Below are 27,439 nucleotides of genomic sequence, written 5' to 3'. Positions count from 1 at the left end.
GACCAAGCCTCCTACCATCCAGGACCTATATACTAGATGGTGTCAGAGGAAAGCCCAAAAAATTGTCAAAGACTCCAATCACCAAAGGCATAGACTGTTTTCTCTTCTACCGCACGGCAAGCGGTACCGGAGCACTCTTTCTTGAACTGCACTGTTGGTTAAGGGCTTGTAAGTAAGCATTTCACGGTAAGTCCTACACATGTTGTATTCAGCGCATGTGGGGGTGGCAGGTAGCCTAGTGGTTAGAGCCAGTACCCGAGAGGTTACTAGTGGGGCGACAGGTATCCTAGTGGTTAGCCTAGTGGTTAACCGAGAGGTTGCTAGATTGCTAGATCGAAACCACGAGCTGACAAGGTAAACACCTGTCATTCTGCTCCTGAACAAGGCAGTTAACCCACTGTCATTGTAAATAAGAAATTGTTCTTAACTGATTTGCCTAGTTAAATAAAAAATGTGACAAATAAAGTTTAAAATGTGTAGAACTGCAGCAAACTTGCTTTAAAACTGCAACATTTTCTCTACACCCCATAGCAAAATGTGTAAAATTGCAGGAAATTAACTTGCCATTTTTGTATCTTTTCACTCACATGTTGGGGGGCCACTAAAATGTTTTGCTCACAAGGTGGGGAGGGGGTGTATGGATGTGGGTACGCAGAGCCACTATGGCCCCTCACGCCCTTCCCTGCAGTAAACTATGTTGAAGCGGTGTGCTGTGACTGCATCGTTAAGCACGAAAGAACGCAAAGATTGTTCGCGCAGTGCATTATGGTTACGGTACCGGCGGCGGTGGTTTACTTGATGTTTTCTCCTGGTTCGTCGAATGTTAACGTGATGGTGGAAAGAAGAATCAAGAACGAATGTGTTTCTAACAACAGGTACCAGACATGACGCACCTTCTTTTTTGTCTGCTCTTCAACAACCACAAAAAGCTCAGCGGTCATGTATTTGTGTGGACTGCTTCCGTCTGTTTGGCTAGCATTCTGCTAGCTTCGATTATCAGTCTACGTGTAACCAGCTGGTCTCTTCAGGCCGCTGCAGTCGTGGGGAGCTACCCGAATATCGATGCTCGAAGAGTTCATCGTATCTTGTCTGTAAAGAGTAATTAGAAAAATGGTCAATGACGGTTAATGTTGCCGCATGACGGGGAAATGTGAATGTGGACGGCGGTGTTTCATATTTAGCTATGGTAGCTAACTAGCTAACGTTACCTACTGCTATCTTTTTCCCCACCTGAGATAGTTAAGGCGCTGCAGTTGTCCAGCAGTGTGGTGAGGCAAACACCTCTCTACTCAGTTATCTAGCTATTAAAAAAAGTGAAATGGCTAACGTTAAGTAGCCAACTAGATTAATGTAAGTAAAAACTGTCATCTGATCAGATAAGTTACCCAGCTAACGTTAGTTAATTGACCATATCGTCATCCCTGGTGGAGTTGGAACATTATCTGAATCGCAGAAATAGCTGATTATATTTTCTTGACATTTTGCATAGAGTTTTGATCCATATAGCACTAAGCTAGCGAATTTAGGCTGACTAGCTGTCCATTTAGTTAGTTAGCAAGCTACATGCATTAACATTTGACGTTGTTGATATAAGCAGCGACGACGTCATTGCCCAATGACGTGTGCAGTGTCTCGTGATGCACGTGGCGTTGGTGTAAATCAGTCATATGACAGACGTAATATATGTCTCTGGTGTAAATCATTTTGTTTTCTCATTTCACCCTGCATTCGATAATGTACGTTTCAGTAACAGACAACACATCCATATTGACAGGAGCTGATTGTAGCCACCTTTCACCCTAATCTTTTCAACAGACTGATTAGACAACAAAGGATCTTCGCTCCTGTAGGCAGTTTATCATGGTCTCAGTTGCTTACACAACACTGTCTTCTAGTCTGATCATATTGGTTAACATAGGCCCTGTTCTAGGCAACCACTATCCTAACCACCAATGATGAATTACTTTGAATTTGATCATTCAGTTTCGTTAGACTGGGCAAGTTATGCAGACAAAGCAATAACTGAATCAATACACAGAGGAAGTGAGTCAAGGCATTGCTTTCCTCACTGTTCAGATTATAGCCTAACATCTGCACCTCTGAGCATCAATAAATCAGCACTTTCACTTCTGCTTCACACTAGTGACTTGTGACAATAACTGAAAGTCATTGCCTTGCACAGAAAAATGGGCTGACTTTTGAATGGATTGACTGAATGGATTGACTACTGACACACGTTTTCTATGGCCCTATTTTCAATGCCATTGGACTAACAACTCTGCAGATGGTCCGGTTTAGTTATTATGTTACCGCAAACATGAATGTTTAGGCTATGTCTTTGTTTTGTATTGATACTCTCTGACTCAGTGCTATGTTTGCTAACTCAGCTAGCCTCCTTGGAGAGGTGCACCGATGCCATGGCCTCCCACAGCTCCTCCCCAGTGCCTCATCCCAGCAGTGGTGGCAGCGAGGGGATCTTCCGGAAGGACAGGGACCCTTCCTCACGACAATACAGGCCCGTCCACTCCCTGCCCGACGTCTGCCCCAAGGAGCCCACGGGTAAAGAACTAGCCTACAGTTGGCCAGCAGTCTTACAAGATGAATATATATAAAACTTCATCCTGTTTCATTGTTGATCAATCATATTCCTACTTGCAGTCCTATTTTCTACCCCTTCCCAAAGTTTGCACTTGTACACTCTCCCTCATGGACTTAAAAGAAATGGATTGTTGTAAGGCACTCCGTCCAGCCATTCTTGCACCAATCCAAAGCTTTTAAATGCATTAGTGGAAGTGAAATACATTTACATTTACGTCATTTAGCAGACGCTCTTATCCAGAGCGACTTACACCACCATCCCCCCCAAAAAATGTATGAAATGTATGCATTCACTACTTAGTGAATGCATACATTTCATACATGTTTTTTTTTTTTCTGTGCTGGCCCCCCGTGGGAATCGAACCCACAACCCTGGTGTTGCAAACACCATGCTCTACCAACTGAGCTACAGGGTGCACACTTCTTGGTGAAGGGTAGTAGAGAATTGGTAGCCTCAGTAAGAGTGCATCGGTGAGGATGGTGGGTCAGGCTAGAGAATTGGTAGCCTCGGTAAGAGCGCATCGGTGAGGATGGTGGGTCAGGCTAGAGAATTGGTAGCCTCGGTAAGAGCGCATCGGTGAGGATGGTGGGTCAGGCTAGAGAATTGGTAGCCTCGGTAAGAGCGCATCGGTGAGGATGGTGGGTCAGGCTAGAGAATTGGAGCGCAACCATGGAATGCATCTCAAGATGCATTACATGTTTTATTACTGCTGAAGGTTTCTACTGACTACATTTCCCACGTGCCCTTGCAGGCGAGGCAACCCGGGGGCTATGCGAGGGCCCGTCGGTGGTGGCCGACCAGCACAGGTGGACGGTGTACAACTCCAAGGTGAACCTTCCAGCCGCGCTGAACGACCCACGGCTGGCCAAGAGGGAGTCTGACTTCTTCACCAAATCCTGGGGCCTGGACTTTGCCGAGACAGAAGTCATGCCCTCCTTCTACCTCCCCAACATCACAAAGGAACACTTTGGCCCCTACCTGCAGGAAACAGCTCAGGTAACAAACACACCCTGCTGCCCCTGTCATTCAGTTTGAATTATTCAGTAGATTGGACAGAAGTAGAGGCCACTGTCTGGCCTGGGTTTTGTTCGTTAGGGCATGCAACAGAAAACATTTAAAAACATGTTGCAATGGAAAAGAAAACATTGCATTTCTTATTGGGCAAGTCCAGATAGTCCCTTCCAGTTTGTCTGTTTGGTGCCTGATGAACACAGTCCAGGTGTCAAATACACTCTATTGTTTGAATGTAATGAACATGGCATTTTAAGCTATTTCTAAGACTTTGTCCTCTTCCCTTTACTCATGGTCGAAATAGCACTAAGAAAATGTATCCACTATAATTCAACTGTATAAGCTATTAGGCCTAAACTACATTGTGTCTGTGTTTCTCTGTAGAGGGAGAAAATCCATGAGCGATGCAAGAATATCTGTCCCAACAAGGATGAGCTGGATGCTGTCTCCAGCATCACAAACAACCACGGTATGCAATATTAAACAGCTCTGCACCATAATGACTGGGGCCTACAGTATCTATTCTGGACCATATGGACAAATCAAATCAGTCTCTGGATTTAAACAATCTTATTTTGTTTTGTCAAATATCAAATTTCCTTTCAGTGTTGAAGTGAGTTGATTCAACTATTGTGCTCTTTCACTTTCTCTTCTTCGTAGACAAATCAAGAACAGAGTTGGAGCAGGTGCCCAAGGTAATTACTTCCTCTTGTTTTGTGTTGTATCCGTGTGAGTTGTGGGGATTTCTAGAGCCCTATTGAACCGTTTTGTCCCCTTGATTTGACTGTATGCTTTCATGATCCTCAAACATTAATACCGTAAACGTTTTTATATAATACATTTTTAATTGTATTAATATCTCCCATGTCTAGACAGAGCAGCACACATAATATTTCGTTCTGGATTCCAAAATGAATATCTGCCTAATGTCTGGCTTAAACAGATCTTCATGAAGCCTGACTTTGCACTAGACGACCCAACGACCTTTAACGCGGTCCTACCATGGTCCCACTTCAACAGCGCTGGGCGGAAGAGCAGCAGGGACATGGCATCGTCACGGTTACTACAGGAAAAGGTGAGCCGGCTAAAATTTGAACAGTTGTCATGTCCTGCGTTGTTTCATTGCTTCACAGTCATGTTTCCTGTTGTTGGCTTCTCCCTCTCTCCATCCCTCTCTTTTTCAGCTGAGTCACTACCTCGACGTGGTGGAGGTGAGCATCGCGCGCCAGATCTCCCTGCGCTCCGAGGCTTTCTTCCACGCCATGTCGTCCCAGCACGAGCTCCAGGACCGCCTCACCGAAACCGCCCGCGCCGTGGCTGTCCTCCGGGGCCGCACGGCCGCCATCGAACGCATCATGTGCGAAGGCCCGCTGCGGGCACTGCGGCAGGCGTTGACGCGCTCCAACTGCGCGCGGCTGCACAACAAGCTGAAGCTGATGGCGGCGGTGCATCAGAGCCAGCCCACTGTGCAGCTGCTGCTCTCCACCTCGGAGTTCGTTGGGGCCCTGGAGCTCATCGCCACCACCAAGGAGGTGCTGCAGCAGGAGCTGCAGGGGATACACAGCTTCAGGTGGGGGGGTGGGGGGGGGGGGGGGGGGGGGGATGGGTGTGTAGCATGTTTGTGTTACATAGATATATCGACGCACACGGTGGTGACACTTGTCTGATTAAATGCGCTGACACTCATGAGACAAACAACATCAAATCATAGTAAGCAGCACTCCACGCCAACTATTTATTGTGAGTAAGATTGAAGCACATACAGCGTGGTTGCAGAACTGTATCATGCTGTAAGTTTAAAATACACACCACTTCTAGTCAGAATACTTTTCACAGAGTTTCATGTCAATATAAGTCATTTTACACAAGAGTCCCATAGTGAAATACTGTGTATTCAGAGTGTGGCCTTTGGACCCTGTGACGTCTCCTGTCTCCCCCCCCCCCCCAGACATCTGGGCTCGCAGCTGTGTGAGATGGAGAAGCTGATAGACAAGATGATGGTGGAGGACTTTAGCATGTACTCCAGGAGTGACCTCAGCAGGAGTCTGGAGGACGACGGACAGGTCATGGAGAAGGTTTGTACCATTGAGATAAAAATATAAACAATGTTTACATTTTAATTCTGTGGTCGTTATATTTAACTCATAGATTCTCAAATGACTTACCTGGCTACACAAAGGTTTAAATGTACTAAATCCACTGTCAGAAGACAGCGAAAAATAAGTTATGGTTTGAACTCTATAGGTTGAGTTCAACCATAAATGGAAAATGTTGAGAATGTGTAGACGTAGTCGGAGCATCAAACTAAGGTTGTGTTTTGTCACAGTGGTCACTGTTCTCACAGATGCAATACAAACGTTCAGTCTCAATAAAGGTGGGTCTGACTCTTCCGAACAAGTTTGCTACTTGGAATCAAGTGGATAAAAATGGCACATTTTGGGTACTCTTGTATAGATTGTTCAGATCAGAGGAAAACATCAATGTGTCGATCTCTTCAATCATCAACCTAATTTACATTTCAGTAGCACAATTGGCAATTGCCTTTTTGTTATTATGGGTATGGTAACTTTGAATGACTCTGAAGGGGATTTTAATTATCCCCGTTATGCGGAAATCGTTGTCTTAATTGGTTTGAAATATGAATCTCTTTGTTTATTGTAATTTAATTGATGAATTGGTGTCTTATCATAATTGATCTCTTGAAGTGAAGAGTTACTCTGATTGGAGTTATTGGGTTTTATAGTATTGCTCACTCTCTCTGTGTGTGTGGGTGTGTGTGTGGGGGGAGACAGGACAGGCTGGAGTCTCTGGTGTTTGGCTTGCTCAGGCAGCGGAAGCTGGATTTTCTGGACATCTACAGCGACGAGATGATCCTAGCAGCCAAGAGCATCGTCACACAGGTAAAAGACCACACATAAAAAGCATCAGAGAGCAGACTTATACTTCATGATCATAAACATTTATGGTGAAATTAGGAAAAAGGTTTTGACATGTTAAGAGTATTTCCCAAACCTCTCCTCCAGCACCCCCTCCGAGTTCCACTTTTTTGGTCTATTCCTGAACTAGCAAACCTGTATCAAACGAGAAATACATTTTGAGTTGGTAAAACAGATATGGAAAGTAACATACTCTTATCCCACAGTCTGTTGTCGACTCGGTGTCGCAGATTGAAGAAATCGACACTGACATCGTCACAAAGTGAGTAGTACAGCTAGCTATACATTGAATGCGTTTGTATTTGCTTGAGCACATTGAGCTGCTGGTAATATCTACCGAATGCACTGGAGGTGTTGTCAAAATATGGCCTGGTGTTCTGAGAATCCTTCCTCAACAAAGGAAAGGAAGCTAAACCAGTTGGTTATGGTCGTGTTAACAACAACAATGAGTTCGACTGCGTTCATCTGTCATCCTGCCATTGAAAGGAGCGCTTGGAATATGACGCGAGGGCTGTGAAACCAATCTGGGTGTGGAAATCTAATTATGAGGGCGTAACGGTAGATTGTCAGATAAACTTATTGTTTAGCACAGGGCTCTTCAACAGTCGGCCCGCTGGCCAAATTCTGCCTTCAGATCATTTGATTTGGCCCCGTAAGTTTTCTTTTTTTGTTATTGAATTTTCATTGTTGCATAAATAGAGAGAAAGACGGTGCCTTCGGAAAGTATTCAGACCCCTTGACTTTTTCCACATTTTGTTACGTTACAGCCTTATTCAAAAATGTATTCAATAAATACAAATCCTCAGCAATCTACACACAATACCCCATAATGACAAAGCAAAAACAGGTTTTTAGAAAATTTTGCTAATGTAATAACTTATTTACATGTTATCAGACCCTTTGTTATGAGACTCGAAATTGTGCTCAGGTGCATCCTGTTTCCATTGATCATCCTTGATGTTTTTACAACTTGATTGGAGTCCACCTGTGGTAAATTCAATAGAGTGGACATGATTTGGAAAGGCACACACCTGTCAATATAAAGGTCCTATATTTGACAGTGCATGTTAGAGCACAAACCAAGCCATGAGGTCAAAGGAATTGTCCGTAGAGCTCTGAGACAGGATTGTCAAGGCACAGATCTGGGGTACCAAAAAATGTCTGCAGCATTGAAGGTCCCCAGGAACACAGTGGCCTCCATCATTCTTAAATGGAAGAAGTTTGGAACCACCAAGACTCTTCCTAGAGCTGGTTGCCCGGCCAAACTGAGCAATCGGGGGAGAAGAGCCTTGGTCAGGGAGGTGACCAAGAACCTGATGGTCACTCTGACAGCTCTAGAGTTCCTCTGTGGAGATGGGAGAACCTTTCAGAAGGACAACCATCTTGCAGCACTCCACCAATCAGGGCTTTATGGTAGAGTGGCCAGACGGAAGCCTCTCCTCAGTAAAAGGCACATGACAGCCCGCTTGGAGTTTGCCAAAAGGCACCTAAAGACTCTGACCATGAGAAACAAGATTATCTGGTCTGATGAAATCAAGATTCAACTCTTTGGCCTGAATGCCAAAATTCTCTGGTCTGTTGAAACCAAGATTCACGCCTGAATGCCAAGCGTCACGCCTGGAGGAAACCTGGCACCATCCCTACGGTGAAGCATGGTGGTGGCAGCATCATGCTGTGGGACAGGGACTGGGAGACTAGTCAGGATCAAGGGAAAGATGAAAGGAGCAAAGTACAGAGAGATCCTTGATGAAAACCTGCTCCAAAGCGTGCAGGACCTCAGAATGGGGCGAAGGTTTACCTTCTAACAGGACAATAACATTAAGCACACAGCCAAGACAATGCAGGAATAGCTTCAGGAAAAGTCTCAATGTCCTTGAGTGGCCCAGCCAGAGCCCGAACTTGTAACTGATCGAACATCTCTGGAGAGACCTGAAAATAGCTGTGCAGCAACGCTCCCCATCCAACCTGACAGAGCTTGAGAGGATCTGCAGAAAATGTGAGAATCTCCCCAAATACAGGTGTGCCAAGCTTGTAGTATCATACCCAAGAAGACTTGAGGCTGTAATCGCTGCCAAAGCTGCTTCAACAAAATACTGAGTAAAGGGTCTGAATACTTATGTAAATGTGATATTTCAGTTTATTTTTAATACATTTGCAAAAATGTCTAAACTAGTTTTTGCTTGATCATTATGGGGTATTGTGTGTAGATTGATGAGGGGGGGAACAATTTATTCAATTTTAGAGTAAGGCTGTAACGTTAAAAAAACGTGGAAAAAGTCGAGGTTTGAATATTTTCCAAATGCACTTGATCGTATCCCAATTTAATCAAGGTTTGAAATTAAATCTTGGAATTTGGTCCGTTTGTATATTTGTACTTTTCTATCTGCTATGTTCTTAAAGTTTGTCATCACAATACCCCTGGGTCATATTCACTAGACACCAACTGGAAGGACCTGAATATGTCCAATAACCGATTAACCCTATTCTCAGCCTGCTGGTAGAGTATTTTTTGACAATGGATTTAGAAGTGGATATGAACAAAACATTTAAATTAAACTTGATTGTTCAACTCCCAGCCCTCCTGCATCATTTAAAGCCAAACATTGGATTTTCCCGTGTGTGCATGCGTACGTACATGCATATACAGTCGCAAGAAGAAGTTTGAACCCTTTGGAATTACCTGGATTTCTGCATTGATTACTCATAATGTGGTCTGATCATCTAAGTCACAATAATAGACACAATCTGACTAAACTAATAACACACAAACAGTTGTACTTTTACATTTTTTATTGAAGACATTTAGTACAGGTGTGTGTAGGCATGTAGCCTACACACACACAGGCAACTATTTTCAGCTGGCAGGCTGACCCTGTTTCTGATTCACAGTGAGGGCTTTATGTAGGCACTTCGGACTAAGAATAGGGTACATTTCTTTTTTAAATAAAAAAATACTTATTTTGGTGAAAAATATGATTTCAATTGACAACACTACTGGGCAACATAAATTGGTTAAACCACATTTCATGACCCATGGGTTCAATTCATCAATATTCAGACTTAAAGTTGTGTATATAATAATAATAAAAAAAACTGCACGTTGTCATTATATTTTCTCAATGTAGTCCAAACATGTGGAAAAACCTGGATCATTTAGAAATGTAAGAATAATTTTGAGGGACATACACCACTTGAAAATACATTAATTTGAATGTAATTGAATATTAATATTTTGGACATACACAATTACCATAATTTGTAACAGTCCGCATAAAACAATGCTTTACCTACCTATGAAAGCCATTGAAGCAGACCTGAAGTAAAAAATATATATATTTTTCACATGAGTAAAAATGCTATGCAAATTACCATTCTGATATGGCATTGCTGGTATGACCCTCCTGGTAGAGCTCTGTTATTTCCAAAATAAACATCAAGCTGGCAAAGAAAAAAAAACATTCTTGTTTGTTGTTACTAATAGGAATTTAAGGCGACATTTTTTTCTAGATGTTTTTCAAGAGACCATTTAAAGGATGAAGGATGAAGAACCTCCTCTTTCTGATAATTGAAAAAAACATGCTTATTTTATTTCATATTATATATAATTTAAAACGGCCAAGTTCTATTCACAATGGTATTCAGTTGGTAAGAGACAGACATTCCGTAAATACTAGGAATAGATTGTCCACCATCTGCGTTATCCAGACAGAAAAGAGAAATAGGCAAAAGAACATTTCTATTTAGAGCAATAAAGAAATGGAATAAATGAACTGAGCAAACCAGAAACCTTTCAATATATACATTTAAACATTATTTTAAAACGATTTAAATATAATACATAGAAATGTTGTGGGACTATAGTAGATGAAGAATCAATATTTTTTAGATTTGAGTATTTATTGGGTCATTATGTTTGTAATAGTGTGTTATATGTGAAAATGCGTTCGTAATATAAAATGTATTTGAATGTTTAAGGACTCTTGGAAGATTAGTCCAAATGGGGACTAAAAGAGATCCAAATCTGTTGCAAAACGTTTTGATATGGTTTGCATTAATGAATACGACCCTTCTCTCTGCTTCTGGTTGGTCAGGCTGGCAGACCAGATGCGTCTGATGACCTTCCCCCAGTGGTTTGAGCTGCTGAAGTCCGTCTTTGAGAACTTCATTCTCTTCCTGAAGAGGATCAAGGTGAGGATCATACTTTATTAAAATACAATCCCGGTCGGTTAGATTTAATCAAAATGGGATTTATGGAATTGTCCTCTTGCGGAATAGAATACTTGAAGAAAGTTTTAAGAGGTAAACAAAATGAAAGGTAGTTAGATGTCTTGCTATATAAATTGGCATAAAAGAATAGAATAACACTTTAGCATTTGTTATTTTGGCGGTGTCTACACATTTTTCTTTGGTTGACATGCAAACCAGCTGTTTAAAGTGCATTACTTTACTGGCCCGTTGTAGGACTCGAAGTTGATGATCTGTGCCTTTTAATTTATCTGCTGTAGTTAGCAAGGTTGGGGTCAATTCCATTTAAATTCAAGAAGTACACTGAAATACCAATTCTCTTCAAGGCTTTTCAGTAAGGGACATTTCTAGTTGGAATTGTTTACTTTCTGAATTAAATGGAAGTGACCCCAACCCTGGTAGTTGGTTCCTCTGTCCTATACGTTGACCATATGTCCTCATCCAGGCAACGCTCAGTGTGGTGAGGAATGTGGTGCTGGAGGCGCTGGACAGCAACCAGAAGAGCCGTCTGCTAGAGCGGGCTGCAGCGGGGGGCCTGGCTGAGGCCCCAGGGACCCCTCTCAATCAGGGGGAAGCAGAACTGGCCTACCTCACCCACGAGGGCCTGTTCATCAGCGACGCTCTAAATGATGCCCAGCTGCACCTGGGGGCAGGCGGTGGCCAGGAGCAGAGCTCCACGGTGGGGCCCAGGCAGGCCCTGTCACGTTTGGATGGTTGTGGTAGTGACTCCGCCTCAGGGACCACCGAGTCGTCCTCCAGCAGGGAACACGCTTTCCAGCCAGGAGGGGCCGCCGGCATCTCGTGAGTCACTCACCACCTTCACCAACCACAAACACACACTGTTAACACTACTGAGTCAGGCTATACTGTGCTGGCCTGGTTATTTTTGCCACCAAAGTAAAGTTTGGGTTGGCAAGGCAATGTGAAAAAGATTCAGTACATGCTGCACAGCTGTATACACTCAGGAAATCAAAGTAACTGTCCAGTGTTTCCAGATTTCTATCAAATATGGCCTATAATTAATTACAATATAAGTGAAAGTTTTTCTTCCCATATGTTTTAAGGAAGTATGTTAAAAAGCCGCTTTTCTGTGTTTGAATGGTGTGAGCATACCCCAACCAGAGAATACAGGGTTATTCAAAAAGGGGCTTAGGTGGTGGGCGTGGCAGTGGGCACAGTTGGTCTGTTGGCGTGGCAACATTTTTGGCCCCCATTTTGGTGGTGCAAAGACATTTTTTAAATTAAGCCAATTTCCTGAAATTCTACACATTTCTCAATTGACTGAGTGAAATATTTGTGTTTTTTTTATAGCTAATTTCCTGCAATTCTACATATTCTCCCATGGAGCTGAGAGAACATTTAGCCGTTTTAAAGCAAGTTTCCGTCAATTCTATGCATTTTGCCATGGTTAACCCTAGAGTCGATGTCCGCTCCCCTTTGGAAATCAAGTTGGCATAATAAAAAAATCCCCCTGTTTAAGCTAGAGATATCCACCGCACCCACTGATGTCAGCCTTCTGCTTCTGAAGGCGGAAGCTGGCCGAGCTACAGCAGTGTTTGTTAGACCAGGAGACATCCCGAAAATCGGTTCCTCACAAACGTCTGTAGCGTCCAAACAGGTTGGCCTACAAAACTATAATAACCCCTTTTTTATATAAAGACTCACAAGCTCCATTTTCCCCTACGACCCCCCCACAAGCGTCACGGGACTCGTCTAAAGTCGGTACTGCCGATATGCCAACTTCTGTCTGTAGCATCCGAACAGTTTGGGCTACACACTAATATGACCCCTCTGTGGAAAGGTGAGACTATATGATGCCTCACAAGACTCGTCTCAAGGTAGCCCAGTACGAGTTCAAACAAATTCTGGTACTAGACAATGCAAATCCTGGTACTAGATGGCTGTACCGAATAAACTGCCCAATGAGTGTATACATGTTTGAGGGTTGGGACCAGCTGGGACCTTTTTATACTCTGTAGTAGACAATACATAAATGGAGTGTCCCTTCCTCAGTGCCATCTGTATTCTGTACAATAGAAATAGAATGTAAAAAAAAATTGTCTTTCTAGTAATTGTATTTCTATGTTGTCTGTCCGGCTGCAGGTCCAGTGAGGACATGATGCCCAGTGACCTGGAGCTGGGCCGCGTGGCCAATAACATCCAGGAGCTGCTCTACACCGCCTCAGACGTCAGCCACGACCGCTGTGTCAAAGTCCTCATGGCCAGAGCCAAGGTAGCTAGCTAGCTTAATGCATGCCATGACAGGATGAACAACACACAGCATGACCAATGCACTCTCGGATGGCTAATGTGTGACTGTACAGGCAGGGTTTGAATTTCCATTGATGTTCTGAATTGACAATGTAACATTGGAATAACTCCAACCCTGCTGGTAGTAGTTTGTAACCTTGAATAATCACTTTCTCTCTCCGCCAGGATGGCTCCCTGGAGCGTCTGAGCTCGGCTGAGTTTGTGTTTCTGTCCCAGGCGGTGGAAGGCTTTGTGAAGGACACGGAGGAGCTGTGCTGCAGACGCAGCGTGTCCCTAAGGGGGGCGCTACAGAGCCAGGCCAATCGCTTTGTCCACCGCTTCCACGAGGAGCGCAAGACCAAGCTTAGGTATTAGACTGGAGAGTATACACACACACACACACACACCTTAGTAGGGAATAGATGTGCAATACTTCAGGAACTTGAAAACCGTCTATCTTAACTTTGTGTGTGGGTTCTCTCCAGTCTGCTGCTGGACAATGAGCGGTGGAAACAGGCAGAGGTTCCTGCAGAATTCCAGGACCTGGTTAACTCCATAGCAGATGGCAGGATCACACTACCCGAACGCAAACCCCAAGGTAATATACCATTTGAGCATAAAATGAACACCCGCCAGCCACGTGTAGATTTAGATATTGGCAGGTAAGAATGTCTATTTCACCAGCCATGTTGGCGGGTGGTCAATTTGCAGGGCTCTACAGTGCGAGCATTACATTCGCGAATAAAAATGGTCAAAAGTCAAGTATGAGCACAGTTAGGGTTTGAAAAATGCTGCGATATCTGTTTATGAAGTATTTCTGCTGTTCTGTTTCATAGCTGCTAATCGCTCAAATATATAGGAATCCTATATCCCACCTCTCGCTGTAACACTGCCTGGCAGGTGAGCTGTGCACACTGAATTAAGTGCTGATAGATTCATTTTTGGAGGCGCTGTGCACAGGTATGAAAGTTGGTCTAATTTACTCAAGTTTACAAAGTGAAACTCTGTCCTCGTGTTTTTTGGTTATTTACATTGCGTGGTTGTTTTTCAACGTTAGTTTGAGTCTGCTGCTTAGACTGATAGCAAAGAGAGAGATCCCAAATCTCAGAGACACTTAAAGGGGCAGCTGAACATTTTGTCTATGATATTTTGGACTCAGGTCACAAAAAAATGAAATGAAATTCAGCAATATACCACATTACTTCGTACTAATACATTTCTGGTTTTTAGAAACATTACAAAGCGTTTACATTTTTTTTTTAATGTAATTATGGCAAAAATATTTTGGCTGGTAAAAGACCTGAGTGGCTGGTAGATATTTTCATCTACCTGCCACAGTGTCTGGTGGATCATAAAGTGAATTTTAGTCTGTCACTGACCCACGCTCTGCACAACTGTCAGTCCAGGTTCCCGATGGTCAGTCCCCCAAAAATATTTGGCTGTCCCTAGACTGACTGAGTTTATTTTCTGTCTTCTCAACACCAGGCACAGAAGAAAGGAAACCAAGTGATTATTTACACATTGATGGCCAGAAATATGCTGTTGTCGGGTGAGTTTTGATTTACTAACTACGATAAATGCGCCTTTCCACTCCCACATTCAAAACAGAATGCATGTAGGGAAAAATGATAGGACCCATATTGACTGGTGACCTCTGTGTCCTCCTCATCAGCACGGTGTTACTACTGATCCGGATCTTCCTGGAGTACTGTCAGTGTGTCAACGACATCCCTTCCATCTCCACAGACATGCTCACCCGCCTCTCAGACCTACTCAAGGTAACAACACACCACTGTATGGCAACAGTCTAGAAGGATGGTCTGAGAGTTGGCTACATTTACCTGGCAAGCATCCCACTAACAAACTGCCATGTTTTATTGAATGGTCCCTGACTCTCTCTCTGACAGCACTTCAACTCGCGGAGCTGCCAGCTGGTCCTGGGGGCAGGAGCACTACAAGTGGTGGGACTCAAGACCATCACCACTAAAAACCTGGGTATGTACCAGAGTATGTGAGCGGCGCTGGAGCGAGGAGTGGAGCGTGCGATTCCCAAAGGCCGGAGCGTCAGTAGCGCTCACGTCACGAGCTCAGGGCATGCCCGGCCCAGCATGCATTTGTAGTCTACTTGTGCGACGCTATCTAGAGCCCCTTGCTTTAATTCGGTAAATATTTTAATAAAGAAACTGAGAACACAGATGCTGAATCAAGGTGACTTACAAAGAGCAAGCGAGGGAGTGTGGTGATGTAGTCCCCACAACTAAAGAATCATTGTGGAATCTGAAAAGATACGTATCCCTAAAGCATGATGGTAGACTTACTACATGCACATGCTTAAAGAAAGGAACGATGTGGGTAGATAACTAAGTGTGTCATTGTAGAAAAGTATTTCTAAACTAAAAATCAGATCTCTAACCTTAGAGAGTTGGACCAGTAACCGAAAGGTTGCTGGATCGAATCCCCGAGCTGACAATGTAAAAATCATTCGTTCTTGCCCTGAACAAGGCCTTTAACCCACTGTTCCCTGGTAGGCGCAATTTATAGACTATAATGATTTAATACAACAAAATGTTTAAATGCTGAGTGCTTTATGTCCCTACCAGCCAATTGTGTCGCACTCGCAAATGCTTCACCATGTATTTCTTTGTAGGCTATAGCCTTGAAATAATATAAATCATTAATTTTCGTTCCTTCTTAGGCTCCCTGTTTGGCTCCTGACCTATTTGATGTTTAATATAACATGTAGCCTATTTGAAATGTGCGCTTCTTACATTCACCTTTATTTCAATCACATGGTTTGTTTTCAGTACTTCAAAGCCAAATGGTAGGTCCCGGTAGTCTCACAAATCGACGGGTGTTGGTTAAATTGTGATTTTTAATGAACGGAGTGAATTTTTACCAGCAGTTTTTTCTGTGAGTGAGGAGTGGCAGTTTTTAGTGGAGCGGTTAGAAAGGAGTTGGCTCAACTCCACTCACATACTCTGCTATGTACTACTTGGGCGTGTCCAATAAGACAAGCAATTTCATTTTCCATTTCAGAACGTCTCGCTATGGAGTGTGCCCTACTTAACACAACCCAGTGCTTTGCTATGAACCGTAGGGCTTTGCCCCACTACAGGGTTACCTCTACATTAGTATAGCTGTTTGTTCCTGTCTGTGTTGTCCGTGTAGAAATAACCATAGTGTGCGTCTTTCCTCAGCCCTGGCCTCTCGCTGTCTTCAGCTGGTGGTTCACTACATTCCCGTCATCAGGGCCCACTTTGAGACCAAGCTGACGCCCAAGCAGTACAGCGTCCTCAGGCACTTTGACCACATCACTAAGGTGAGCACAGACCTCCGCGCGCGACGACAGTACTCTAGTTCGGAGATTCACTTGTAAGCCGTGAGTGACATGACGTGTAGGCCTTTTTTGAGTTTTAAGAATCTTTTTTATTTTTTACCAGGACTACAGCGATCACATAGCAGAGATCTCCGCTAAACTGGTGTCGATCATGGACAGCATGTTTGAGAAGGTGCTGTCTAAGGTGAGTTCTACAGGTCCAAACCACTCTAACCTACAATACCACTTTATAAGATCGCTGTAGCCAATGTCAATCAGTGTATCAACATATATCTACTTCGTCTCCCGCCAGTATGAGGTCAAGGCCCCCATGCCTTCGGCCTGCTTTCGCAACGTCTGTAAACAAATGGCCAAAATGCATGAAGCCCTCTACGAGCTGCTACCTGAGGAACAGGCACAGGTAATATATGCCAATAATACCACAGAGATCCTATTCAATGACTTCTAATTATTCAAATGTGTAATAATGAAATGTACTATTCTCATGCGCTTTTACAACATACTGGGCATGGTCCAGGTTGTCTTCATTGCATTCGCAGCTGACTAGATATGTAGAGTTTTGAGGGTAACGTTGTCTGTTTGTTTTCTCTGGGCCTAGATGTTGTTCCTGAGGATCAACGCCAGCCTTAAAATTCACCTTAAAAGGCAGCTGGCCCGTCTCGGGGTGCACCACGACGGTGGACCTCAACACGGGTGAGTGTTTCTGTGGGGGTTGAGAGAGAGCATTTCTGTAATATTGCCCCCAAAATTTGTCCTACAGTTATTATCTCTGCTTGACCATACCAAAAATAGAGTAATAAACATGTATTTACACGACACAGATTTAACCTACTCCTGGACTAAAAAGCATGCTCAATGGAGAATCTCTAATGAAAGTCATTTTTCCAGAACTAGGCTTAATGTGTCTGATAAAACAGCTTCTTGTCACTAAAGCTAAAGGACAATTTCAATGGACTTGTTGATGACTTGAAAGCACTTCTCTGATTTCTTCTCTCCCCCCCACATAATGACTCTCACCCCGCTCCAGGCTGGTGACGGTGGATGTCGCGTTTTACACTGAGAACGTTCAATCACTGAGGACACTTGAAAAGCTAGACTTGAACATGGCTGAGATCTGGGAGCAGAAGAGGTGATGGGGGTAGTAACGCCATGTTAACCCACCCTGGAGGGAGGGGAGAAACTAACTCTAATCAGATTCTTGTTGTAAAGAGACTGCACCTCCAGCAGCCAGCCTGCCCAGGGATCTCACTGAAGCCCACACTGTCTGGGTACAGAAAGAGAGTGGCGGAGGTCTGGTAGTGGTGCTTCCTCAAGGGAGAAACTGTCCCAGGCAGCAACGGTGTGGGACCAAACACTGAAGCGGCCATTGTGTAGGACAGGCTACATAACATGGCACCCTATTCCCTATACAGTGTACCACTAGTGCATGATATAGGGAATAGGGTGCCATTTCAGACACTGACATGGGCTTTTTTTTTTAAAGAGCAGCTCTCTGGGGGGGCTACAAGAGACTTTTAGGATGCAACTGCTGCCGTTACCTCATCACACTGTAATTCAACTATAGTTGGTTTATTAAAAACAGATGAATAAATGGACTTTGATTGGACTGAAATGCTGACATGGTTCAGAACATGTCACTTACTGGAGAATCATTTTATTTTTCAGGTTGAAAGCATAGTTTTTCTTGCGTCGGTCAACAAAGTAAGGAATAACAAGGCCACTTCGACACACTCACGGATTCAGACCTGTGTTTAAGCTAAATGGCATTTAAGTTGACTAAAACATTGTTCTTTAAAGAGAGCTTCAGATGGAGCATAATTTGCATACAAATTCCTTTCAATCCTCAATTGTTATAGCGTTCCCTTCCATGGCCCTAAATTAAACCTTTACTGTACAATGCCACTTTGAGCGACTATATGCACAATTGTTCCCTAATGCCCGAGCGAAGTCATTCTATTTAAAGCATGAACGAACATTAGCCTCTGATTAGTTTGTATTTTTTAAAGTAGTCAAGCTCCAACCAAAAGTCTTGTTTCCTAGTTCTATTCACTGCCTGTCTACACTGTGAGCATTACACCTTATGCAAGAGGATCTAATGGTGTATATAACAAAAAGCACCATCCAGTAAAAAGTGGTCTACTTCAAAAGTGCCTACTTTTGATAAATATCAGACAGACTTTACAATAGTATACTGTTTGAGTGCCTGTGTATGTTTGTCTGTGAGCGTATGACTGTTGGGCACTCATTGCTGCTCTGGTTAAGATGGGTAAGGAAGTGTGGCAAACTGAAAATCTGACCTCATGCCTTAGTGTTTGTCTTGAATCCCAGGAAACTGAATAAAACATGGGACAATATGGAAGCATTTCTACTTTGGCCTTTTCTCTCTGTCCATCTGCTGCCCGAGATGGAATCATCCAGACAAGAACTATTACTCTCCAACCCTGTTCCTGGAGAGCTACCCTCCTGTAGGTTTCCGATTCAGTTTATCATCCAGGTGCGCTAGTTGAGGGTTGGAGCAAAAACCTACAGGAACAGGGTTGGAGAGCCCTACATTGGAGTGTTGAGATGGGCACTTCAGAGGCCGCACCTTTATATGATTGTGATTTGCCACTAAACTAGAATAGTTTTAAAATCAAGACCGGTCTGACACGTTGAATCAATATTGCACTTTATTCAGGTCAAAGTTGGCTCAGAATTTGCAACAGAGGCTGTTTTTACACAGGCAGCCCAATTCTGATCTTTTTCCACTAATATGCCTTGTCACCAATTAGCTCAGCTCTTTTGTCAGAATTGGGCTGCTTGTGTAAACACAGCCTTAGAAGCCTGTAACAGCTTTCGCTTCCAACAGAAGCCTTGTGTTTGCACGGTGTGCTGAACCACAACGCTCATTAGGAGGACCATCCCACTCATTTTAATCTGATTAAAATTACCCTGATTGTGGTCAAGTCTTTCTTTGTAAGCTGCAGATAAATGATCGATCACAGTGATAAAAAACCTTTCTTGCTCTAAAACAGTCCTAGGTATAGTTTGTCCTTGAGTCTCTTGTCTGTGCAACTGGCTTGTGTCCTGAAGGCCTTAGTGGTCGAGGATGCGCAGGTTGCCAGATACAATCTTGTTTTCCAGCACTGCTCCGGCAGGAATATCAATCCTATCTCCGTGATTGGCAATAATGATGACAGTTCCCTGTGGAATGGATAGTGAGGAGGGGACGTAGACAAATGTAACCCAAAATACAACAAAACATCGACAGTTGGATAGAGATGTCAAGCAAAAGTAGCCCAAAATCAATTTTCTCTATTCTAAGTAGATACTATGCAATAGGAATGAGGTACCATTTTGGGTATGAAGCCTTTACCTTGAGAGAGACATTCTTTCCAAAGGTGACGTCTCCTGACACTGTGAGGTGATCCAGTTCTAGCATGTCTGGGATGCTCTCAAACCTCGTCAGGAAGTCATGGACCTGCAACCATAACAGGTCACTTATATACTGTCAAGAACCTATAACAATTCAAACCATAAAATATGAATGACTACCTCCTTCAATAAAAGACCCACAAATGTATAGAAAATCAAAATGTCTGCCATAATGACTCAACATGCATTAATCTAAATTTTGGTTCCATTACCTTGGTGAAAGAGCTGCCCAGCTTGACGTGTGGCGTGGAGGGGAACTCCCTCTTCTTGCTCATGGTGAGCGAGCCGGCGTCCAGGCTGTAGAGGTTGGACATGACCAGCAGCAGGTCCGACGAGGTCTTGACGGGCAGGAAGCGGCTACGGGGCACGTTGACGCCCAGGGCGTTGTCGAAGGCCTTGATAGCGGCGCCCACCGCTGTTTCCAGCTGGATCACGTTCAGACCACCGTCCAGCGTCTGGGGAGGAGGTAGTTGAGGGGTAATTGACGCTAACGTTCAGTGAGCTTGTGGCGGCTATTTCAACGTTATGCAAATCTAATCGTAGTTGAGTTGCCATGGGTGACAGCCATCCGAAAAATATGAATTCATATGGGATGGTTAAGAGTAAAAGCAAAGGAAACCCTAAAAACACAAGGCTACGAACTAAACCCACTCTAGATACAGATACCAGTTTTCATTTAAAAGACTCGCCTTTCCCCTGTCCTCACCTTCGGGTTGACAATGATCTCCATGTCCATGGTGTTCTTCTCGTGCAGCCTCTTAATGGCGGCCAGGGAGATCCAAAGGTTGTTGGTGTTGAAGATCTTGAACTTGGTGACCGACTTGAACTCGTCCACGTGGGCTTTGGGCACCTGGGCAATCTCCAGCAGACGCAGCTTGTCGTCATACTGGATCAGCGTGCCACCCTGTGGAGAGATTGAGAGGCGTGGCAGAACCATGAGCAGTCGGGAAATTTAAAAAATGGTAGGCTGTATGCCATTTTACATTGAGGTATAATACATCGCAAAATGGATCATACAATTGTAGGGAATTCCCTTTCATCATGATCATTTTATCACTCTTTTTAACGGTCTTATATCTTTAGCCCCAAGGTCCCCAAATACTGCCGAGGTGGGTGGACTCTGACCATCAGCGACATTAACAATTTAATGAACCACCAGGGAGAATGGAAAACCAGCAGTACTCTGGGCTGCAGTGCCCCTTGCCTGCTTCTAGCTAGCACACAAACCTCTGCTCACCTTGACGTCTGCACGGGTCTTGTCCGTGACCTCCATGATGAACTCGCAGCGCTTGTCTTTGGGCTGCGTCATCAGGTGGTTGAGGATGAACAGGTCCACGGTGGCGCCCAGGTTGTCTATGTTGGACACGAAGATGTACTCCTTGCCCGCGGCGATCAGCTGGTCCAGCAGGCCGGAGTTGTAGAAACTGGCGTAGATGTCTCCGTGGCCGGGCGGGTACCAGGCGTCGGCGTGGTCGCCGTGCATTCCCAGGTCCTTTGCCACGGGCAGCAGAGACTCCTTGTTGATCCTCGGGTATCTAGAGGGGCAGGAGGAGAGTTTTAATAACGTTATTTACCTTTATCTACACAGGTAAGTCAATGAGAACTGATTCTTATTTACAATGACAACCTGTCAAGTGAGGTAGAGGTGAGAAGAGAGTGAAATGGAGAGATGGAGGAGAGATGGATGAGTGTAAAAAGAGGGAGAGGATGTTCAGGAAAGAGTCAAGGAGGATCGTAATAGAACAGGATCATGTCCAGTACAGAGAAAATGTTTCGAAACAGGAATGTACCTGAACTTGTCCAAGAGCAATGCTCATTAGGATTTTACATTGTAAAACAGTGTGCCCTGCTGGACACAACCCAGGTGTGTAGGTGCGGACATCTGTGTGCGTGTGTTACCTGCTCTGGTTGAAAGTGTGGATGTGCACCCGGTGGTGTGTGTACTTCTGCAGGATTTTCTTGGTGTCCTCGTCGGTGTTGAAGGAGTTCATGAGAACAAGAGGCACATCCACGTTGAATGTCTTGTTTAAGTGCTGAGAGGGAAGGCATTTGTTTTTTTGTATTATTATTTTTAACCCCTTTTTCTTCCCAATTTTGTCATATCCAAATAGTAGTTACAGTCTTGTCCCATCGCTGCAACTCCCGTACGGACTCGGGAGAGGCGAAGGTCGAGACCCGTGCATCCTCCGAAACACAACCCCGCCAAGCCACACTGCTTCTTGACACACTGCACACTTAACACGGAAGCCACCCGCACCAATGTGTCGGAGGAAGAAGTCGCTAGAGCGCGATGGGACAAGGACACCCCGGCCGGCCAAACCCTCCCCTAACCCGGACGACCCTGGGCCAATTGTGCGTCACCTCATGGTTCTTCCCGGTCGCAGCCAGCTGTGACACAGCCTGGTATCGAACCAGGATCTGTAGTAACGCAGCTAGCATTGCAGTGCTTTAGACCGCTGCACCACTCAGGAGGCATTTTTATGACTGGAGTTTGGCTCCCAAATAGTTTCTTATCATACTGTCATTTCATCCTAAATTATGTTTAATGTAGAAATTAATATCTAGTACTACAATAACTAGCTCTAGTTAACATTGTCTCATACTGAATATTTGTATATGTTTTGTTTTGAGTGTTATGTTCTCTCAGACCAAAAATTGTATCCTACAGTACAATATAATATCCTATCCTCTACCTCTATCTGATGGACGGTGAGGTCCAGGAAGGTGTTCTCATTGCGGACACTGATGACACTCTTGGGGCCCTTGCAGCCCATGCTGGTGCCCAGGCCTCCGTTGAGCTTGACCACCACCAGCTTGTTGAGGCTGGCCGCCACGCTGTCCGGCAGCCCCTGGGCCTTGATCTTGTCATAGGGGTGGATCTGCAACAGGGAGGGAAAGAGGTGCAGGTCAGATACTGTGAGTAGCCTGAAGAGTATGGTCACTTGCCCAAAAATGTATAGATGTTTACACACAGACTGGCAATGTTACAACGCTTCAGTGCAGGCCCTACGTTCCTCCATTAACAAAGTACTAAGTTACACAGAAATGATACATTGACCGATTTTCAATTAAACAATTGGGAGGATCAAGAACTCTGTTTAGGCTACAACAATGCTTTGCAGTTTGGTCATTTTCAATAAAATAATTCACCTGTCCAATGGGGTAACCACAGAGAAGACTCAACTTGCCGACTGCTCAGTTCACTTGCCCCGGGCAATAGAGCCACCTTCTATATCAATCCCTGTGAAAGTTGGATCTTCAGTTCAGCATGTGACAGCTGGGGGGCAGTATTGGGGTTGCTCAAGGTAGGGTGAGGGGGGGTTGTGTGCTCTGTTTTGGAGCATAGGAGGGGTGGAGAGGGGGGAGCTGGCATCACTCCAGACTCCTATTATGTAACAGTGCTGTTCAGTGAAGCCATGGCGACAGCTGTCAAAACCCAGAGCGGTGGAGATAAAGTACATCCTCACACAGGGACTGAGGGGAGAACAAAACACCCCTACAGAAAATGCCCCCCCCCGACAAAGGAGGGACAGCCACAAAGGCTGTAACAAAGTGTTATCAGTGGTAAAGGATGACGCTGGTGTTAACTATGTATCTGGTCAGCGTTTTATTTGTGTATCAATATGACATATGGTATCTTCATGCCAAATTAAAAACACAGAGCCTCTTGAAGGGTCCAGAAAAAGCCATTGCTGTGGACCAACTATCAATAGGCATATGTCAAGGTAAAGAGCTTCGCAATGCGTGGCTTGTGTCCATGCTCCCACTTGTCCTATAAATGCAACAAACCCACAAAACATTTAGGCCTACAACAGACAGAATACATTTTCAAATACAATTTTGTCACTTACGGGTAAAATTGGCTAGCTGAGCTTTATTAACACCACACGGGGGCGAAATACAAAGCAACGACTTGTTAGAGAAAAGCAGAGAAAATGCATTTCTTGCCAAGTTTTAGTGTGTTACCACACTGGGTGAACTTCCACATGCAGTAACTGAAAGCCTGGAGTAACTATAGACATACATTTGTCCAATAGGAAAAAACAATAGGCCTACTATATTTAATTATTGTAGGCCTACATCAAGGTACAGCGGTAGCCTACATAATAGAAAAGGGCAAACTTAATATGGTATGTTTTACTGTGAACTGAATACAGTGTAAGCTAGATGTGGTATAGTCAGACTGTGGGTATTATTCACTTCCATTTCCTTTCCTGTACTTCCAGCCATTTAGAATAATTCCCAGGGAGAAGGAACATGCCCTCTGGCCTTTACTGGCCCTGCTGTTGGCAAATGGAAAGATGACAGATGTACAACACAAGAGGACAAAAAAGGACAGGGAGTAATTATAGACTGTGTGTGTGTGTGGTATCACACTCAAGACCTTAACTTTTACACAATCCGTTACACTCTGCCTTCAACTCTCAACTTACATACACCCCATCATCCTCAAATGCATAGACAGACGCAGGAGAGTATGATGACACTTCCTGCACTACCTTTCCACACACACTTCCTGCACCGTCGGAGGGAGGCTACAGTTTCAGAGTTGGCATGGTAACAGGCAGCCAGGCCTCTTCCTTACCGCTCACACCTTCATGAGACGAGCCATCGAGATGAGAGAGCGACCATGAAGGAACTCAAACTGCCTCGCAGTATCTTGACAATGTCTTCCCACAGATAGGCCATTTCAAATCTACCTTATAAATGTGATTTCCCAATGCTGTGGGCAGTGTTCTCCAGGACCAGACATATTAGGAGAATTCCTAGTCCTGCACTAAAAAACATGTTCAATTGAGACTCACCATTGAAAGTGGTGGGCTACTTCTTACTAGTCACTCCTGAGTGGCACAGCGGTCTAAGGCACTGCATCTCAGTGCTAGAGGCGTCCCTACAGACCCTGGTTCAATTCCAGGCTGTATCACAACCGGTCGTGATTGGGAGTCCCATAGGGCAGCGCACAATTGGCTCAGCGTCGTCCGGGTTAGGGTTAGGCCGGGGTAGGCCATCATTGTAAATAATAATTTGTTCTTAACGGCCTAGTTAAATTAAATAAATAGTCTGACTAGGCCTACTGTCTGGGAAAACGGCTCTATAGGCTACAGAGGCAGACTGTACGCACTCTCCCAACAAACCCAATTTGTTGTTTGACAGTGTGTACTGTATTCAGTGTGTATGGACTATTGGAAAATACACGAAGCAACGTGTAAGACACAGGAATAGGGAACTCCTTAAGAAAAAACTAAAAAGACACGTATTGGTCCATTGACAGAAGCTACAAGCTCACCTGAGTTAGGTGGCAGAGGGTTCAGAACACTTTTATAGCTCAACTACTATTAGACTGACTATCACCACAAACATAGCCCCCTTTTAAATGAATAGGAGTCTGGAGAGCCGTATCTTTCTACAATTATACTTCCCTCAAGACATACAGGCTATAATAATCTTCAATAAGGATTTAACAAACAACATTTAGGCTAAATCTTCATGTTGGTCCCCATTTGACATTACCAAAGACTGGCCCAAGCTCTACAATATCCAAGACCTCACAACTGTTTAATGTCAGAAAGTCACATCAAGATTAGGGCCGGTCCAATCATTAGCGGCGTAAGATCACTAGGGAAGCCAAACCAGAAAATAAATGCCACATTACAACATTTTCTGATAATTGCCTTGTTTGCTCTATAACCTGTTCGTTCATACGCCTTGTGATACACACAAAAGTAAATGGACACCCCTTCAAGTGGACACCCCTTCAAATGAGTGGATTCGGCTATTTCAGCCACACCCGTTGCTGACAGGTGTATAAAAATCGAGCACATGGGGCACAATGTATGAATTTATGGTTCGATCAGAATTAGCGTTATAATCATTGGCCAGTACGGAGAATTAATTAAAACCACAAGTCCAAATCCTTCTCCATCCATGGCTAATTTACACTGAACAAAAATATAAATGGAACATGTAAAGTGTTGGTTTCATGAGCTGAAATAAAACCTTCCAGACATTTTCCATATGCACAAAAAGCTTATTTCTCTTAAAATGTTGGACAAATGTGTTTACATTCCTGTTAGTGAGAATTTCTCCTTTACCAAGATAATCCATCCACCTGACAGGTGTGGCATATCAAGAAGCTGATTAAACAGCATGATCATTACACCGTGCACCTTTTGCTAAGCCACTAAAATGTGCAGTTTTGTCACACAACAATGCCACAGATGTCTCAAGTTGAGGGAGTGTGAAATTGGCATGCTGGCTGCAGGCATGTCCACCAGAGCTGTTGCCAGGGAATTGAATGTTCATTTCTCTACCATAAGCCACCTCCAACGTCATTATTTTAGAATTTGGCATTACTTCCAACCGGCCTCACAACTGCAGACCACATTAAGCATGTCAGCCCAGGACCTCATTCGACTTCTTCACCTGCGTGATTGTCTGAGACCAGCCATCTGATGAAACTGAGGAGTATTTGCGCCCCTGCCCAGTCATGTGAAATCCATAGATTAGGGCCTAATGAATTTATTTCAACTGACTGATTTCCTTATATGAACTGTAACTCAGTAAAATTGTTGCATGTTGCATTTATATTTTTGTTCAGTATAGGAAAGGGTCAATTTTAGCTAGCTAGCCACTGGAGGACAACACAAGATTAAACAAATCAAGTTTCTGTCAATGATGTATTGCTCTTGATGTGATTGGAGTGAAGCCAAATCCAAATAGACTTCCCTTGACACTTTTTGTTGGTGTGCCAGGACCATTCATAGTTCAGTTCGCTGATTAAAATAGCCATACTTTTTTCTTTTTTGATCAAGGGAGGCCAAATGCTCGCTGGCTTCCCTTGCATTCAATGCTACGGGTGGCAACAATGTCATACTCTTTTTGACCAGACAGCATCAGATAGATGGTCTACACAGAGGGGCACTGTTTCACTCGCTCGTATGCTTTCTCTGGTGAGATACATTCAGCGTCTTGCGAATTGATGGAAATGTTGGTACATTTTTGGGGTAAGCCTGGCTTCCCTTGGCATCATGAATACACACCACTGGGGATGATACCAGCATTGGGATATTTTTCCATGGCAAACATGAAAACACGAAGCCGAACAAAAACTTTGGTCTTTTAAAACCTGCTATATGTACAATGTTGTGTGCCATGGCTTGAAAAATAAATAAACGTGACTCTGGATGACACCATAATGACGTTTGTGTACAACATTAAGGCTGTTTTCCTAAATCATTTAAATACGCTTCGTGTTTTGTTTCCTTGCCATGATCACCATGAACATTTTGCTCTCGAAGACATACCAAATGTTTCTTACCTTATGGGGATCCTTCCCAACACACAACAGTCTCATGGCTGTGTTGGAGCCAAGACCACAGCGTTTGAAGGTGTGGGTTCTCCAACGTCCGTCATAACACAGTGCAATAAGATGCGTTTACCCAAGTCTGGGCTATTGAGGTGAGGTGCCATTACTCTCGGTGACACAGGTTACTTTCATTGTGAGCTATGTAGTTCTCTTTACAAAAAGGCAAATCCACCCATTATTAGGAAACAGAATTTTTGAACATTTGATTTGGCTTCCTGTGTGATCATACAAGAGAATTTCAGTCGCTCAAAGTCATAAGGGTTCAGATAATCCATGGTTTT

The 27,439-nt window shown here is 44.0% G+C and overlaps 2 protein-coding genes across 4 annotated transcripts in view; one reads left to right on the top strand and one right to left on the bottom strand.

The window, feature by feature from the left end:
- Positions 1-739: 739 nt before the first annotated feature.
- On the top strand, positions 740-18,737 carry LOC115177783 (vacuolar protein sorting-associated protein 54). 2 transcript variants are annotated; one of them, XM_029738741.1, is made up of 24 exons: positions 740-875; positions 2,388-2,559; positions 3,351-3,595; positions 3,995-4,079; positions 4,271-4,305; positions 4,554-4,685; positions 4,795-5,180; positions 5,559-5,685; positions 5,937-5,984; positions 6,403-6,510; positions 6,753-6,808; positions 10,638-10,734; positions 11,237-11,592; positions 12,895-13,024; positions 13,228-13,409; positions 13,527-13,639; positions 14,527-14,590; positions 14,714-14,819; positions 14,949-15,036; positions 16,239-16,360; positions 16,482-16,562; positions 16,671-16,778; positions 16,977-17,071; positions 17,406-18,737. In XM_029738741.1, the coding sequence occupies exons 2-24, from the start codon at positions 2,418-2,420 to the stop codon at positions 17,509-17,511; spliced, it is 3,012 nt and encodes a 1,003-aa protein (XP_029594601.1). In that variant the 5' UTR covers positions 740-875; positions 2,388-2,417; the 3' UTR covers positions 17,512-18,737. The 2 variants fall into 2 exon arrangements, with proteins under 2 accessions (XP_029594601.1, XP_029594602.1); XM_029738742.1 differs by lacking the exon at positions 5,937-5,984.
- Positions 18,738-19,029: 292 nt separating this feature from the next.
- LOC115177785 (UTP--glucose-1-phosphate uridylyltransferase-like) overlaps positions 19,030-27,439 on the bottom strand; it is a 17,573-nt gene continuing 9,163 nt past the window's right edge. For both annotated transcript variants that reach the window (XM_029738744.1, XM_029738743.1), the window contains exons 4-10: positions 22,486-22,671; positions 21,692-21,825; positions 21,030-21,327; positions 20,499-20,696; positions 20,005-20,247; positions 19,734-19,838; positions 19,030-19,561 (exon numbers count right to left, since the gene is read on the bottom strand). In XM_029738744.1, the coding sequence (XP_029594604.1) occupies positions 19,454-19,561; positions 19,734-19,838; positions 20,005-20,247; positions 20,499-20,696; positions 21,030-21,327; positions 21,692-21,825; positions 22,486-22,671 (1,272 nt within the window). In that variant the 3' untranslated portion in view covers positions 19,030-19,453. The remainder of the gene's footprint in view (positions 19,562-19,733; positions 19,839-20,004; positions 20,248-20,498; positions 20,697-21,029; positions 21,328-21,691; positions 21,826-22,485; positions 22,672-27,439) is intronic.

Source organism: Salmo trutta, chromosome 38 (assembly GCF_901001165.1).
Source record: "Salmo trutta chromosome 38, fSalTru1.1, whole genome shotgun sequence".
Taxonomy (NCBI): domain Eukaryota; kingdom Metazoa; phylum Chordata; class Actinopteri; order Salmoniformes; family Salmonidae; genus Salmo; species Salmo trutta.
Note: the sequence above shows the minus strand (reverse complement) of the source record. Positions and strands in the feature narration are given on the sequence as shown.

Excerpts from the sequence above, each read along its gene's own strand:
- LOC115177783 (XM_029738741.1), top strand. The coding sequence starts at position 2,418 with ATGGCCTCCCACAGCTCCTCCCCAGTGCCTCATCCCAGCAGTGGTGGC. Across the intron at positions 4,306-4,553 it reads AGTTGGAGCAGGTGCCCAAG|ATCTTCATGAAGCCTGACTT; the intron begins GTAATTACTTCC and ends TGGCTTAAACAG. Across the intron at positions 16,779-16,976 it reads TACCTGAGGAACAGGCACAG|ATGTTGTTCCTGAGGATCAA; the intron begins GTAATATATGCC and ends CTCTGGGCCTAG.